At 41.3% G+C, this 16,010-nt stretch overlaps 1 protein-coding gene across 4 annotated transcripts in view; it reads right to left on the reverse strand.

Annotated features, from left to right (window-relative positions):
- The window catches only part of DENND1B (DENN domain containing 1B), a 270,500-nt gene that overhangs the window by 243,542 nt on the left and 10,948 nt on the right, over positions 1 to 16,010 (reverse strand). For all 4 annotated transcript variants that reach the window (XM_073571725.1, XM_073571723.1, XM_073571724.1 and 1 more), the window contains exon 2: positions 1,146 to 1,210. In XM_073571725.1, the coding sequence (XP_073427826.1) occupies positions 1,146 to 1,210 (65 nt within the window). The remainder of the gene's footprint in view (positions 1 to 1,145; positions 1,211 to 16,010) is intronic.

The following is a 16,010-nucleotide window of genomic DNA, read 5'->3' on the forward strand; positions in this document are numbered from 1 at the left end:
TCGGTAAAAGAAACCTCCGACTCCTCAGTTTCCCTGGCACCGACCCCACAGCACGGCCTCAATACTGAGCATGTACATAAAGTGCAGCACAGATTCATCTCAACTAAAAGCCCAGATCCTTAGATCAGGAACAGAACAGACATTTAAAGAACATTTTATACAGTTAGGTCCATATATATTTGGACAGAGACAACATTTTTCTAATTTTGGTTCTAGACATTACCACAATGAATTTTAAACAAAACAATGCAGATGCAGTTGAAGTTCAGACTTTTAGAAGACTGCATGAAAGTAAATACAGAGGGTTCACTGCACGGTGCAAGCCACTCATAAGCATCAAGAATAAAAAGGCTAGACTGGACTGCCCACACCAGTCCATGAAATAGCCTTGGAGTCAATTGTCCAATTACTTTTGGTCCCTTTAAAAACAGGGTGGCACATGTTAAGGAGCTGAAGCTCTTAAACCCTTCATCCAATTTTAATGTGGATACCCTCAAATGAAAGCTGAAAGTCTGAACTTCAACTGCATCTGAATTGTTTTGTTTAAAATTCATTGTGGTAATGTCTAGAACCAAAATTAGAAAAATGTTGTCTCTGTCCAAATATATATGGACCTAACTGTAACTTTCCCAAATTCTTGTGAAAAAATTTACAGCACATTCTGCACTGAACTACTGAACCAATGTATTAGTTTAGAAGTCAGAGTCGGTTCATTTTATACCAATTACACAAAAATGGACGAAGACAACTATGACTCCACACCCCTCATTGTAACACTATGCTGGCAGTCTGACTTGCATTTACCAAGACAGATTTGAGCTCTTTCTTTCAGAATGGATGGGGAGTTCAAGAGGAATGGGAGAGAAGTGGCTTCTAAGTGGAGAAAGAAGCAGAGATAGAAAACAAAGTTCTCATCTTATGTAAGTAGGAGGTACAATAAGATTAACTAACTCATAAAGCATCATTTAGTCATTCAAATGTGATCTTAATTATATATTCCATTAAAAAAAATACTCCTTTATGTGCCGAACCCTAGACTCTTATGATCCAGAAGTAGGCCAGGAAAACAATCTTTCTACTGAAGATTTTGGAAAAACAAGTAGAACAATCTTCCCAGTGTTATCTTACAATAAAACGTGACTTACCTTCATTTTCAGATGCAGGACACTCCACCTTCAGCACCAAATCAAACGTTCTCTCAGGCTTTTCCCTACAACAGAATTAGAACATCAAGTCTGCGTACATCGGATGAGAATATACACTTTATGCAGTTCATGAAAGAAGAGATGGAGCAAAAAAAAAAACTTTTGAAAAAAACATTTGTATCTTTATCAAACAAATATATTGTAGTAAGAGTCTGGGGGCAGAAATACCATGGGTGCAACCTGTGCAGCCATACAGGGGTCTAAGAGGTGAGGGGGCCACTTCTACCTGAAAAGCGGGTGGAATTGTGCATTATGGTGAACTATTGGACCGCAAAGGGCCCATATATTGTTCTCCTACAGGGGCCCTCTTCTGCCTGCGTCCGCTCCTGAAAGGGATTGTCCAAATAGGAGATTCCCATTTTGCGAGGCAGCTTATCAGAAGTAAAGTTAATCACCCAGAGGCTTAGGCTATGTTCACACATGCTTTTTTGCTGCAGCCAAAACCTGATTTCTTGGCAGTAAAAAAGCTGCAGACAAAAAGCAGGTTTTGCTAGTTTCTTTGCTACCTTTCCAGGATCCCACAGTTTAGCGTTGCTTCCACCATACAAGCATGAACAATACAAGGTGTCAGGGCACCAATGCAAGACGCATGTGACACCATAAAACATTTTTGGAAAAAAGGGCAAATTATTCAAATTATTTAGTGGAAAAAGATTTTTATGTCTTAAAAAAGAGTGACTATTCTGAAGAAAAAAATTAATAAAAAAATACACAAATACAAATGTAACAGCAGCGGGGGGGCGTTGAATTGGTCAGGCATAGTTTACCTAAGACATCAGCAGAGCATTTTGTAGGATGGACACTGTTTACTTTCAAACATTGGTCGGCCATTGAGTTGGTCAGGTATTGTTACATTTCACACGTCAGTCAGGCAATGTTTAGTTTTACACATTGGTTGGCTATTGAATGTTCTGTCTCCACATAAGGCCAATGGAGGGGTAGCTGACTAATAAGGCACTGTGAGATTATTTTTCCTACCTACACATCCAAGATGAGGAGCAGACAGGACCAGCGCAGACTCAGTGTCTCTAATGTCTCTAGGCTCTAATGCAGAACTATAGTGTGGATACAATTCAATACTTGGTTTATTTACTAATTTTGAGTTTAAAAATAATCAGTTTTATCAGCAGGAGATTATCACTAGAGGACTAGTAAACCTGCTCATCCTCCTCCATACCCTTCCCCTCCAATGATTTTCAGCTGTCTATGCACAGTGTCCACAGAAAGCTACCAATCAGTGAGGTGGGCGGGGTTATACAGAGCTCAGCATTCAGAGAACTGGGGGATCTGCAGCAGAGAAAACTGTGATTTTATGAAAAGTACACAAGCAGCCCATTAAGTGACACATCTCTGGAAGAATCAGGGTCTCTGTCCCTACATCATGCTGCACTCAAATTTCTATCTTGGGTTATGTCTGTTTAGAGGCCAGTGTGAACATGCCCTACACTTTGCATGTATATCAACTTACCAGGTGATTTATTTAGGTTTTCACTCTCAATTTCGGTAGCAAAATCCTGGTGACTAATTCCCTATTACCTCTTTATGACCTACAGAATATGGTCACCTCTCCCTCTTTTATGCAGTCTCCGGTGCTGAGTCTACATGTTCTATAATCAGCTGTCTTGTGCCTCTAACAGCCGTGGGTGGAATCGTGATCCACCCACGCTGTTAACATGTTAAATGCCACTGTCAATTTCTGACAGTGGTATTTAACATGCCTGCGCCAGTAGCACATCACTAGCTGTCACATGATCGTGGGGCACCGATGGGTTGGAATGACATCCCAGAGTCGGAAGGAGACCCCCGTGGTTGTCATAAATGGTCTTTTATCAGCTGTGGCCGGCATTCATAGCAGATGAGCTGAAGCCCTGCTCTGTGTAGCACAAGCAATCAGATCACAGATTCAAGTCTCCCATGGAGAATATTGAAGCAAATAAAAAAGTGAACAAAATGTTTTTACATTTTTTTTAAAAATTAAAAACAAATATAAAAGTTCAAATCACCCCCTTTGCCCCATTCAAAATAAAATAGTTAAAAAAAATGCACATATTTGGTATCACCGCGTTCAGAAACTATATTCAAAATATAAAAATAATTAATCCGATCGGTAAAGGGCGTAACGAGAATAAAATCAAAACGCGAGAATCACGTTTTTTTTTTTGGTCGCCGCAACACGGCAATAAAATGCAATAACAACCAGGGCTGTGGAGTCGGTAAGCCACAGTTGCGACTCCGACTCCTGGATTTTATCAGGCTCCGACTCAGACTCCTTCATAAATGGCCAATTCATAACAACAAATTTACTGTTGTAAAATATTAAACATCATGCTTATTCAGTTTCTCACCATCATATAAGTAATCAGACCACTTAGAGCAAAAACTACATTTATTAGAATACAATTAGAATATAGCAAATAAATTTTATAAACTTTTCTAAACTGTAAGTAAATATGCAATAAACACTTTTATGCAGTTAATAAGAAGAAATCTATAAATTTGTCCTCAGAAAAAGTATTGCCTCTGTCAGTTCCTCCTTCATGGATGCCCTCAAATCTGATCTAATTATTTTGAGAGCAGAGAACAACCTCTCTACACTAACTTGTGTTGGTGGCAAAGCAGTAACCACTCGGGCAACATCTCTGACAATGTCAGGATACAGAGGAATCGCTTGTTGCACTGTTATTTTTGATGAACGGTCAAATTTCTCAATTTCTTTTAGTGCACATGAAAAATTCTGCTGAAATGTACTGGCTGTGTTCCTTGATGGGGATGACTCTTCTTCTATGCGGAAACGCTTTGCACGGTTCTTGTGATCCAAATATTTTTTTAAATTAAATTCTTCATCAGTTGATGATGAGGGTGAAGATGTGGCAGGACGACCAAATTCTTCTTGTTCCTCCTGACTGTTCTGCAACCCTTTCATCCTTACTGCTATTTCAAACAGAGCTTCTTTTCCTTTACTTAGCTGTTGATCATCTAGAAGAATCCGATGCATTGGGTCTACATAAACAGCTGCCAAAAGAATGTTATTTTGTAATAGTAGCTCCTCTCTCCGTTTCATTGATGTAGCAATGCCACTTGCAATTAACCCTCCTCTTTGGGACAGGCGAAACATCAGGTTCTTCCACTCCTTTAAGAAAATACCTTGAGTTAAGTCCTCTGCTTGTAATTTTTTAGTCACTGTAAATGGGTGCTCTAGCAATTTTTCCAGCTCAGTCACCTGATTCCACTGACTTTCATTTAGCGTCAGTTGAGGGTTAGCCATGTCTACAAGAAAGGTTTTCAGTTCAACCAAGCGCTGAATCATTAAGTAAGTACTGCCCCATCGTGTGGCTTGATCAATAATTGCCCCTTTTCCAGCACGTCTCTTCAAAATTGAGTCAACTTTAGGGGTTCTGGCAACAGTAGCCAATTTTCTCACCTTGCCAATCAGTGCAGCAGCATGTCCTTCTTGCAGACTGTCTCTTATAGCCAGCTGTAGCGTATGCACAACACAGCGCATGTGATGAATGAAAGAACATATTGACACAGTTTCAACAAGATCATCTAAACTATCATGTTGCTGTTCATCTGAAGCAACTTCAGTTTGCTCCTCAGTTACAATACTGTGTTCCTCTATTTCAAACATTTCTGTGTCTGTGGACCCAGAATGTTCTTCTAGCTGCTGGTCACCATCATTACTCTCATTCATTAGCTTAATAGTACTTATCATATTTGAAGCATTGTCAGTTACGACAGAAAGAACTTGCTCTTTTTTAAGTTCATAGTCTTGCAGAACCTTTTCCACCAAGACCTGGAGAAACTCACTGGTGTGATGAGCTTTGGTGTCTTTTACTGCCAATGTCTTGGTAACTAGTTCATTTTTGTCACAAACAAATCGGACATTGATGGCAAAATAGTTCACTCTGTGACGTGTGCAGGCATCCATTTTAAGAAACAGAAAGCGTCCCTTGAGAGTTTTTTTAAGTTCTTCCTTTTGTTTAAAAGCTTCTTCGATTATAAATTTTCTAATACTCTCTCTCTCTAGAGAAACACCAAGCTTGCGGGCCATTTCCCCATTCAGACACATAAAAGCTGGTCGTGAAAATAATGAAATAGGCACACTATCCTTTACAACAAGCTCTATGATCTGTTTTTTAAATGTATCTACTGTCATTGTCACAGTAACTTTGTCACTGACAAAATATCTTGCAACCGATGGCTGCAAAGTTCTCTGCTCCTTTGTTTGGCTGGAAGAGCTGGGCACTGGTTCATTGGTTTGGATGCAGTCTTTCTCATCCACTGCTTTCAGTACTTCTGGATGAAAGCACTGTAAATGTCTCTTTAGATTAGAAGCTCTGGTAGGAGCATTTTTATCTTTGCCTGAATATGCACTCATCTTGGCTTCACAGCATTTGTTTTCGTCTGGATCATTTGTCATACACTGACAGACATAATGTTTTCTATCTTGAGTGATGGTGAAATGTTCAAATACAGCTGATTTAATGTGATGCTTCTTTGACATTCTCAGGTTTTTAATTCTGCATTCACAATCCAAATGACAATTGTTTTTCCTAAAAACAATTGTACAAAATTATTGCCAGGTCGTACAACTGATATAGTGGTCAGTAATACTGTTATTATTCCTCATGTACTCACAGATAACTGATGCAAAGTTTGTTGAAAGGATAATACTTCTTACAGTCTTCCTCTTCTGAGTAGCAGGCAGCTGTGAGATGCTTGGAAGACGCACACCTAGTATGATCTAGTCTAGAGGAGGAGCTTTACTACTAAGAATTTGCAACACATTTTCACTTTCAGTTTCATACATTGTAAGTAGGGGGGTTGGGGCAGCATGAGGTTAACCAAGTATAAGATTAGATAAGGGCAGTGGAGAACAGTGACACACAAGAAGTAAGAAATGTCTCTATCTCCAGCAGAACTGCTTATCACTGTTGTTCATAGTTTGATAGAACATATATATTTGAGTAACATTTATAAAATTCATATGAAAGTTCAATTATGAAATATTAATACATTTTTTTTTAAAGCTGGAGTCGGAGTCGGTACATTTCTACCGACTCCGACTCCAACCAAAACTAACTCCGACTCCACGACTCCGACTCCACAGCCCTGATAACAACTGATCAAAAGATCATCTTTACTCTCAAATGGTATCAATAAAAATGTCAGCTTGGCGCACAAAAAAAAATAAACCCTCACCCAGCTCCAGATCCCCAAAAATTGAGATGCTACGGATCTCAGAAAATGGCTTTTTTTTTTTTTTTTTTGCTTAAAGGGAATTTGTCAGCAGGATTGTGCACAGTAACCTACAGACAGTGTCATGTCGGCGCCTTTATACTGATTAAAATGACACCTTGGTTGATGAAATCCATCTTGTGGTTGTTGTTTAATCTTTGCTTTCAGTTTTGAATTAAAGGGAATCTGTCACCCTTTTTTTCGGCTTGCAGCTGCCGGCATAGACATCGGGGGCTTATCTACAGCATTCTGTAGTGCTGTAGATAAGCCTCCGATGTAACCTGAAAGAGAAGAAAAACACGTTATATTATACTCACCGAGGTGGGCGTTGCGGTCCGGTCCGACGCCTCCCTTCTTCATGCGATGACGTCCTCTTCTCCCGTCCTGTAATAGCTGCGGCGCAAGCGCACTGCTCTCAGAGTCCTGCAGTGCGCAGGCGTCTGGAGAGGTCAGGGGGAAGCAAAAGTACTAAGAGAATCCTTATGTGACACACGAATTGAATGATATCATTATATGATATCTCAAAAAAGGGGTGACAGATTCCCTTTAAAGTGACACAGAAGAATGTAGGAAAGTGCACATATTAAATGTCATGTGGATTTAATTTTTTCTCACAGACACTTTTATGCATTATTGATGTGTTACTGTGCTCTGATACTGTGAGTTTTTTTAAAGTGCTACTTTCCCCATAATTCACCTGAATATACCTATAAAACACGTAATGCTTTTCCCATAACAACCCATTAAATATGATACTATACTGCATACAGATGTTGTACATCTATGAGCAACTCAGCCGGACAAATTACAAGTTGACCTGGGATCTTAGTGAACCATGTTTCTGTGCAATTTCACTATTCTACTTTTACTGCCTTTGACGGGATGATGTGGGATATTAGGGGTAGTAGTCTGGTGGCTCTGGCTGACGGGATGATGTGGGATATAATAGTGAATGTGGCTATGCGGAATGGGCGGGGCTCTACACTCAGCTTATATATATAACGATGTGGGATATTAGGGGTAGTAGTCCGGTAGCTTTGGCTGACGGGATGTGTGATATTATAGTGAATGTGGCTATGCGGTGTGGGCAGGGCTCTACACTCAGCTTTATATATATAACGATGTGGGATATTAGGGATAGTAGTCCGGTAGCTCTGGCTGACGGGATGATGTGGGATATAATAGTGAATGTGGCTATGCGGCGTGGGCAGGGCTCTACACTCAGCTTTATATATATAACGATGTGGGATATTAGGGATAGTAGTCCGGTAGCTCTGGCTGACGGGATGATGTGGGATATAATAGTGAATGTGGCTATGCGGTGTGGGCAGGGCTCTACACTCAGCTTTATATATATAACGATGTGGGATATTAGGGATAGTAGTCCGGTAGCTCTGGCTGACGGGATGATGTGGGATATAATAGTGAATGTGGCTATGCGGCGTGGGCAGGGCTCTACACTCAGCTTTATATATATAACGATGTGGGATATTAGGGATAGTAGTCCGGTAGCTCTGGCTGACGGGATGATGTGGGATATAATAGTGAATGTGGCTATGCGGCGTGGGCAGGGCTCTACACTCAGCTTTATATATATAACGATGTGGGATATTAGGGATAGTAGTCCGGTAGCTCTGGCTGACGGGATGATGTGGGATATAATAGTGAATGTGGCTATGCGGCGTGGGCGGGGCTCTACACTCAGCTTTATATATATAACTATGTGGGATATTAGGGATAGTAGTCCGGTAGCTCTGGCTGACGGGATGATGTGGGATATAATAGTGAATGTGGCTATGCGGAGTGGGCAGGGCTTACACTCAGCTTTGCACACTAACTAACAGTATCCGTAGTTAGTTACTATGCCCGGGCAGAGCCGGGCTCTTCAGCTAGTGTATATATAAAACTAAGATATTGTCTGGGTATATACGGTAGTATATAACTTTTTATGGCCACCAGATCTGGCGTATGCAGCACTAAGGGAGAAACAACCAGTGTAAATAATACTCCCTTACTCTGTATACTTATATTGACTTTCATCATGTGGCTATTTTCTGCGTGCTGCATAACTAATCATGGTTGATCTTCTATTATTATCATGCAGGACACATGCAAAATTACCTGACAAATATTGATTTCAGCTCCAGCTTCAGCATTTTATTACCAGGAATATACTCTAAGCTTCCAGACAGAGTGGAGACTTCATGCTTCTCATCCTGCCTACAAGGGTCTGGGAACCTTATTGTCTTCTAGTCATCAAAAACATCCTCAATTTAAAAACTGGACAATAAAAAAGTAACCTGCAGCCAGTGAGAAGACTGAAAATATTCACAAGGAGTAAAATCAGTTTGCCAGTCTGCTACAGGCACATGTCCAGGGTTGCCGGTAAAAAGGCAGTGCTACTGCGAGAATAATAATAATAATAATTTTATTTCTATAGCGCCGACATATTCCGCAGCACTTTACATTTCAGAGGGGACTTGTACAGATGATAGACATTACAGCATAACAATAATCACATAGATCATAACAGATACCAAGAGGAATGAGGGCCCTGCTCGCAAGCTTACAGTCTATAAGGAAAAAAGGGAGACAGGAAAGGTGGGTGGTAACAGTTGCCCTGATTGTATGGACCAGCCATAATGTTAAGTGTGTGACAGTACAGACACAGAGGGCTAATAGATGCATGTGGGAACATGATACGGGAAATCTGGTTATGGTAAAACTTTTGGCTGTGCCACACAGGGATAGATTAGGTTAATGTGCTGAGGCGATAGGCCAGTCTGAATAAATGAAGAAGGTAACGGACAGACAGAAGTCATTTAAAGGAGACCTTTTACTAATTTTTTCATGCTTAACTGGACAAAGGATGTAATAGCATAAATACTTTTTTTTCACATTTATGTTGTGCAGATATTAGCAAAGTATTTGGTCGATAATGAGTTAATTTTCATTATGTCCAAGTGGGTGTTACGTTACCGCTGACCTGTCCGGCCACTGTCTAATCCTCTTTTACCGTCGCGTGCCCCATCTCTGTCCTCATCACTATAGACCGGGATTCCAGGTGACGTCCAAGCCGGAGATCACTGAGCGTCATAAGGTCAGGTCATCAGCGCAACCGTCTGACGCACAGTGAGCCTGGATGCAGCCGGAAGTCCTGGCATATAGTAAAAAGCCCGGAGATGCGGGGCACCTAACGATGGAAAGAAGAGAACAGGACCGAAGGGGGAGTATGGGCCAATAAAAAAAACAACACACATTAAGAAACCTGCTCTAAGCTATTATGGCCTTCTTTCCCAAGTGTTGCTGCCTTCTTATGATTGGTCAACATCATGCAGGGGGAGAAAGACCCCCAGAGAAAAACCCAATGATTGCCCAATTGTGTATGCTATATACTGCAATACCTTTAATATTGCAGTATATAGTGGAAACCTCAGCCACAACATATAGTTGTATAGTTGAGCTTCGGAGAAGGAGCAAGAAGACGGCGATTGGGGTCTTCGGTGGGCCCCTGCCTATATTAGTAACTAATGATGAGCGAGCATGCTTGATATGCTCGCTCATCACTATTAACTAATCAGCGCATGCTACTGTCACAGAATGACAGTGGCATCTAAATGGTTAAAGCACCACTCCAGTGGGCTTTTTTATTGTGCTGCTGGAGTGGTGCTTTAAATGTAATTCCCCTGTCTCGTACTCATAGTGTTTCATGGAGCAGTGCGGAGGTCTCTTTTCAATACAAGTCTATGACAGCATTGTCCTGGCCTAGTTCTGGTTCGCATAGACTTGCACTGACCAGTCATAAGCTGCGCTCAAAAGATGGCGCCGCGAGACCAGAGCAGTGCCTAAAACCGGTGAGGATGCCTGAAGGCGAGTATAATAACAGGGGCAGGGGACTTACACTTAAAAGCGCCACTCCAGCACAGAAAAAAAGAAACCGCAGGAGTGGTGCTCCGGTCACAGCTGTTCGGGCTCGTGCACACAAGGGCATACATCAGATGAGTGCTATTCTCCATTTTAATGGGTAGCACACTGACCCATGTTATACAATGAGGCGGTGCAGATGGACGATTTTTTTAACTGACAGAATTTGTCTGAAAAAAAAAAAAATCACAGCAAGATGAAATTTGGTGAGACTCGCTCATTCAGATCTATGAGTGAGAAACAAAATCGGATTCCATATTATAGGATACAATTTTTATGGATACATTACAATGTTGTAACATAGGAAACCGAACATCATCCCATACATAATAGCTGCTGCAAAAAAAAACGGATTGCACAAGGATGACAAGTGAGAAAAAAATTGTCCCATTTTTCTGGATGTAAATCGGATTGAATATTTTATACTGTTGTGTGACCCCAGCATTAGAAACAGACCCCGAATATATAAAGGGATTATCCATGAGTATTTTATATTTTTAATACGGGCTGGAGAACTAAAAGGCCGCTGCTACCTACCTGTCTGCTGTGCCCAGCACAATCACAGAGAGGTCACCGACTGCTCCTGCCGGCGATTCAGTGGCTTCTGCTGACATTACATCAGAAGAGCAGAGGCTTCTTTTCCGCTCTGTTGATGGGCTATGACTGCTGAAGTCACGCTGACTGACAGGTGGCTCCACGCTGCCTAACTGTGGGGAGTCGGCTGCCAATCAGCATGACGCCACACCCCAACAAAGCAGCGTGGAAAAAGCACTGCTCTGTTGATGTGGAGGAGCAGATGAATGGCTACCAGGAATAGTAGGTGACCAATCTGTGCCCGCACTGGGTAGAGCAGGCAGTCAGCTCCTGAGTACCCTAATCATGCAATCACCCCAGCACAGGTGTACAGATACGCCCACGTGCACAAATGGGTTAAAGGGGATGCGTGGTAATAAGAAATCATGTCTGCTTTCTACCACAGGCAGCACCTCGGATCATGGGTTGTGGGTGACACTTCAGCTCCATTCAATTCAATACTAGATACAACCTATGGTCAGGGATGTAACTGTTTCTGAAAGAAAGCAGCTGTGTTTTTCTAATCTTGTACAAACCCTTTAATTATTCCTTGGGAAGACCTTCAGATTTCCTAATTAAAAATTTCCCTGACGAAATAGCAAGTTATAGGCCTGACGATCAGAGGAGATGGATGAAGCTCAACACTACTGTGGAGACCAACGCGTTCACCTTCCAAACAACAAAAGTAAAAAAATCCGCTGTATGTGAAGTATATGTCAGTATTAAACACTCCGGGATAGTCCAATTAGAAACCCTGTGCCCAATAAATGCCCCAGAACTATGCAAATGTATGTGGACAGAGCTGCATGCTGGTACCATCACCTGACATCTAATCTATAGATATATACAGCTCTGGCAAAAATTAAGAAACCACTGCAAAACTTTCAGTTTGTCTGATTTTTCTCTTTATAGGTATATGTTTGAGTAAAATGCAAATTGCTTTTTTATTCTATAAACTACTGACATGTCTCTGAATTTCCAAGCACTAAATTTTGTATTTATTTTCAGAAAATGAAAAATGGTCAAAATAACAAAAAAAAATGCAGTGCTTGCAGACCACAAATAATGCCAAGAAAACAAGCTCATAATCATTTAGAAACAACAATACTAATGTTTTAACTCAGGAAGAGTTCAGAAATCAATATTTTGTGGAATAACCATGATTTTTAAAAACAGCTTTCATGCGTCTTGGCATGCTTGCCACCGGTCTTTCACACTACTTCTGGCGCAAAAATTTAAGCAGTTCTTCTTTGTTTGATGGCTTGTGACTATCCATCTTCCTCTTGATTACATTCCAGAGGTTTTCAATGGGGTTCCGGTCTGGAGACTGGGCTGGCCATGACAGGGATTTGATGTGGTGGTCCTTCATGCACACATTGATTGACCTAGCTGTGTGGCATGGCACATTGTCCTGCTGGAAAAACCAGTCCTCAGAGTTAGGGAACATTGCCTGAGCAGAAGAAATCAACTGCTTTTCCAGGATACCCTTGTATGCAGCTTCATTCATAAGTCCTTCATAAAGATTAGCCTGCCCAATTCCAGCCTTGCTGAAGCATCCCCAGATCATCACTGATCCTCCATCAAATTTCACAGTTGGTGCAAGACACTGTGGCTTGTATGCCTCTCCAGGTCTCCGTCTAACCATTAGACAACCAGGTGTTGGGCAAAGCTGAAAATTATACTCACCAGAGAAGATTACCTTACTCCAGTCCTCTATGGTCCAATCCTTATGGTCTTTGGCAAACTTCAGCCTGGCTCTCCTTTGCTCCTTGCTTGATTTGAGTTGTTTTCGCCCTCTGAAGGTCTCTAGCTTTGTTGTCCCCAATGTCTGCTGCTTGACCTTGTTGTAATGGACTGCTTTCTTAGAAATTTTAAGGATGGAGGCAACATAACGCTCACTGTATCCCTCTGCTAGTAGATTTGAATTGAGCCCTTCTTTTCCTCACTCAAGACTTTTCTTTTCAACTTCTTTGTCATGGCTAAAAGTTATTTTTTCATTCCTGTTACTTTTGGGATATTACAAGCACTTGTTTTGCCATCCAGCTTGTCCTATTGCAAGAGGATTGTGAACACCACAGCAGGGTTTGCTATACTTTCCTTCGCTAAATAAGATTTGGTTCAGGTGATCACATTAAGTAAAATGAGGTGTACTCTGGTTGGAATTCAAATCACACTGGAATGGAATGGCTGTCAGACATGTAGAGAAGATGATTTTTATAAAACTGTGCAGTGGTCTCCTAGGGTGTGTGCACACGTTGCGGATTCTGCTGCGGATCTGCATGGGATTTGGCCCTGTGGATCCACAGCAGTTTCTGCTGCGTTGTACAGTACCATTTAAGTCTATGCAAAATGAAAAACGCAGTGCACACGTTGCGGATTTTTCTGCGCGGATTTGCTGCGGTTTTAAATCTGCAGCATGTCAATTCTTTGTGCGGATTCCGCAGCGGTTTGGCACCTGCTCCATGACAGGTGTCAAACCACAGGGGAAAACCGCAGGCTAATCCGCACTAAATCAGCAGATAAACTGCAGATCTTTCGACCTGCGGATTTAGACAAATCTGCGAGGAAAAATACGCAGCAGAATCCGCAACGTGTGCACACACTTAAATTTTGCCATAGCTGTATAATATATAATGCATATGCTTTTTTTTTGCATAGTTTAGGACTCTGCGTAAAGACTCTATATGAAATCATAAGCATATGCAATATATGAAAAGTGGTGGTCTCTAAGGAAGCCATACTACTGCTCCATATGAAAAGGAGCTCACATACAGCCATATGTACCCTATCTTAAGTCCTATTTGGCCGAAACAGCGAAAAAACTTGCACAGGGTTTTACATTGGAATTTTTGGTCAAATGCTTTGTAGATGCAAAAATAAATTTATATTATATGTTTCAGCTGTAAAAAAAATAAAAGGACCAAAAACCACATCACAAAACAGCAGCAATTTGTGGGAAAGTCACAAGTGATTTCTGATACAGTTTTTGCTTCTCTGGCCAAAAACAACTCCTACAAACTGCTTAGAAAAGGTGTTGGTAAATCTCAGCTCCGCCAGCGTGTGCAGGGATCACGGCTTTCAGAGCAGGTAAACTTGGCTACATGTAATTAATTAAGAGCTACTAAGCAGTAATTAGTAATGTAATGCTCCATATATACAGGGGGCACGTGTAAGGAAAATACCTGTGAGTGATCGAGGCGGTCTATGTGCCGCTCTCTGAGTAACTGGTGGTCCTGCTGACTCAGTGTCTATATATATCCCCCCACGCTGGGCCCTGGCTATAATTAGACTGAGCTAAAACACTATTTTACAGCTTCATCTCTAATGTATCTCATCTACATTATTGATGCACTCAGGACTGACATAACAAAAATCTGTCACACGGTGTTACCTTCTGACAGATGCAGGTTCGCTGGGCTCAACAAGCCGACTGCGGGGAGAGTGAATCCATCATGTAACATGACAGGTGGGCAGAGTGAGATAAAGCAGGTGCGCTGGCAGCGGGAGCCATACGTGACATGCCCAAACTGCTCAGCGCTGGGATTTAGGACGGCAAGATCCAGGCTGCCACCCAAACACATTACCAAAGAGATACATCATGCCTGGCAGTGAAGACGTCCAGCTCTGACCATGGTGGTGCAGACTGACCAACCCTGTCATAAGAGGTGTTCATTCAAAGGGTTTGTCTCATTCCAACTATTTCTAGCCTACAGGCACAGGGATGTATTCCATACCAAACTCCCCTGGTCCAGCGCACAGTGCACTTTGTTGATTGACTGCAGCGGTAACCTCACAATGCTCTGAGGAGGGCAAATAAGGGCTCACTGAGACATCTGAGTTTGCACATATAGCACTCGTACCTGTGATAGTCTAAGGGCCATTCACTTGTCCGATTTTTTTCCCTCGACTTAAGAGATCCACGGAAAGTCACGTAATAGGTCACATTTTCACCAGAAGGTCGGATCAATATCAGCAATACAAGTCAATGGGTCAATGAAAAAATTCGGACCACACTTGGATGACATCCGGGTGAAGTTCGATTTTCATGGACTGTCAGAATGGAGAAGGTGAAAAAATGTATTTATGTCAATACATCCACGTATGAGAAAATCAGATGACACTCAGATCACACTCTGATCAAAAAGACTGAATCAGTCCGTTTTGCTCATACGTGGAAAAATCACAAGTTGGAATAAGGCCTACAGCTCAGTTTGTTATTGGATACATCACTAAGCCTATAGGCAAGGGATGTCAAACTGAAATACACAGAGGGCCAAAATTAAAAACATAGACAAAGTCACGGGCCAACTTTGTTATTTAATTTAAAAAAATGTCTACAATTGAGGAAGTTTTCCTTATCATTATTTACAGAATAATGGGCCTCACATTGACCTCCATAAAGAACAATGGGCCCCACAAAAGCTGCGTGGGAACCTTCTCACACAGCAATGCCAAAAGTGTGACTAGGGACTTTGTTTTTACAGTGGCGGAGGAATACAGTGCGGAAGGATACATACCTCCCGTCATTGTATTCCTGGTGCCCCTAGAGAGCGGTCGCAACAGCTGATGCTGCTGTTCTCCACGGGAGATCGTCGTGGGACACTCGTGGATTTCTGCGGACCAGGGAGTATATTGCTTGTTTGTTATTTTCAGATTTTTCTCACAGATGACACTGGCTTCGGGGAACAAAGTGACAAGTAATGGTGAGTATGTACTCTATGTTATATGTACTGTATGTCTATATGTATGTATTGTATGAATGTATGAATGTATTGTATGTAGTATGTATGTTGTATGTATGTAGCATGTTGTATGAATGTAGTATATATGTAGTATGTATGTATGTTGCATGAATGTAGTATGTATGTAGTATGTATGTTGTATGAATGTAGTATATATGTATGTTGTATGAATGTTGTATATATGTAGTATGTATGTATGAATGTTGTATGAATGTAGTATATATGAAGTATGTATGCAGTATGTATGTTGTATGAATGTAGTATATATGTAGTATGTATGTTGTATGAATGTTGTATATATGCGGTATGTATGTATGAATGTAGTATA

The sequence above is a fragment of the Dendrobates tinctorius genome, unplaced genomic scaffold (assembly GCF_039654945.1).
Source record: "Dendrobates tinctorius isolate UK_male_01 unplaced genomic scaffold, ASM3965494v1 ptg000029l, whole genome shotgun sequence".
In the NCBI taxonomy this organism is placed as follows: domain Eukaryota; kingdom Metazoa; phylum Chordata; class Amphibia; order Anura; family Dendrobatidae; genus Dendrobates; species Dendrobates tinctorius.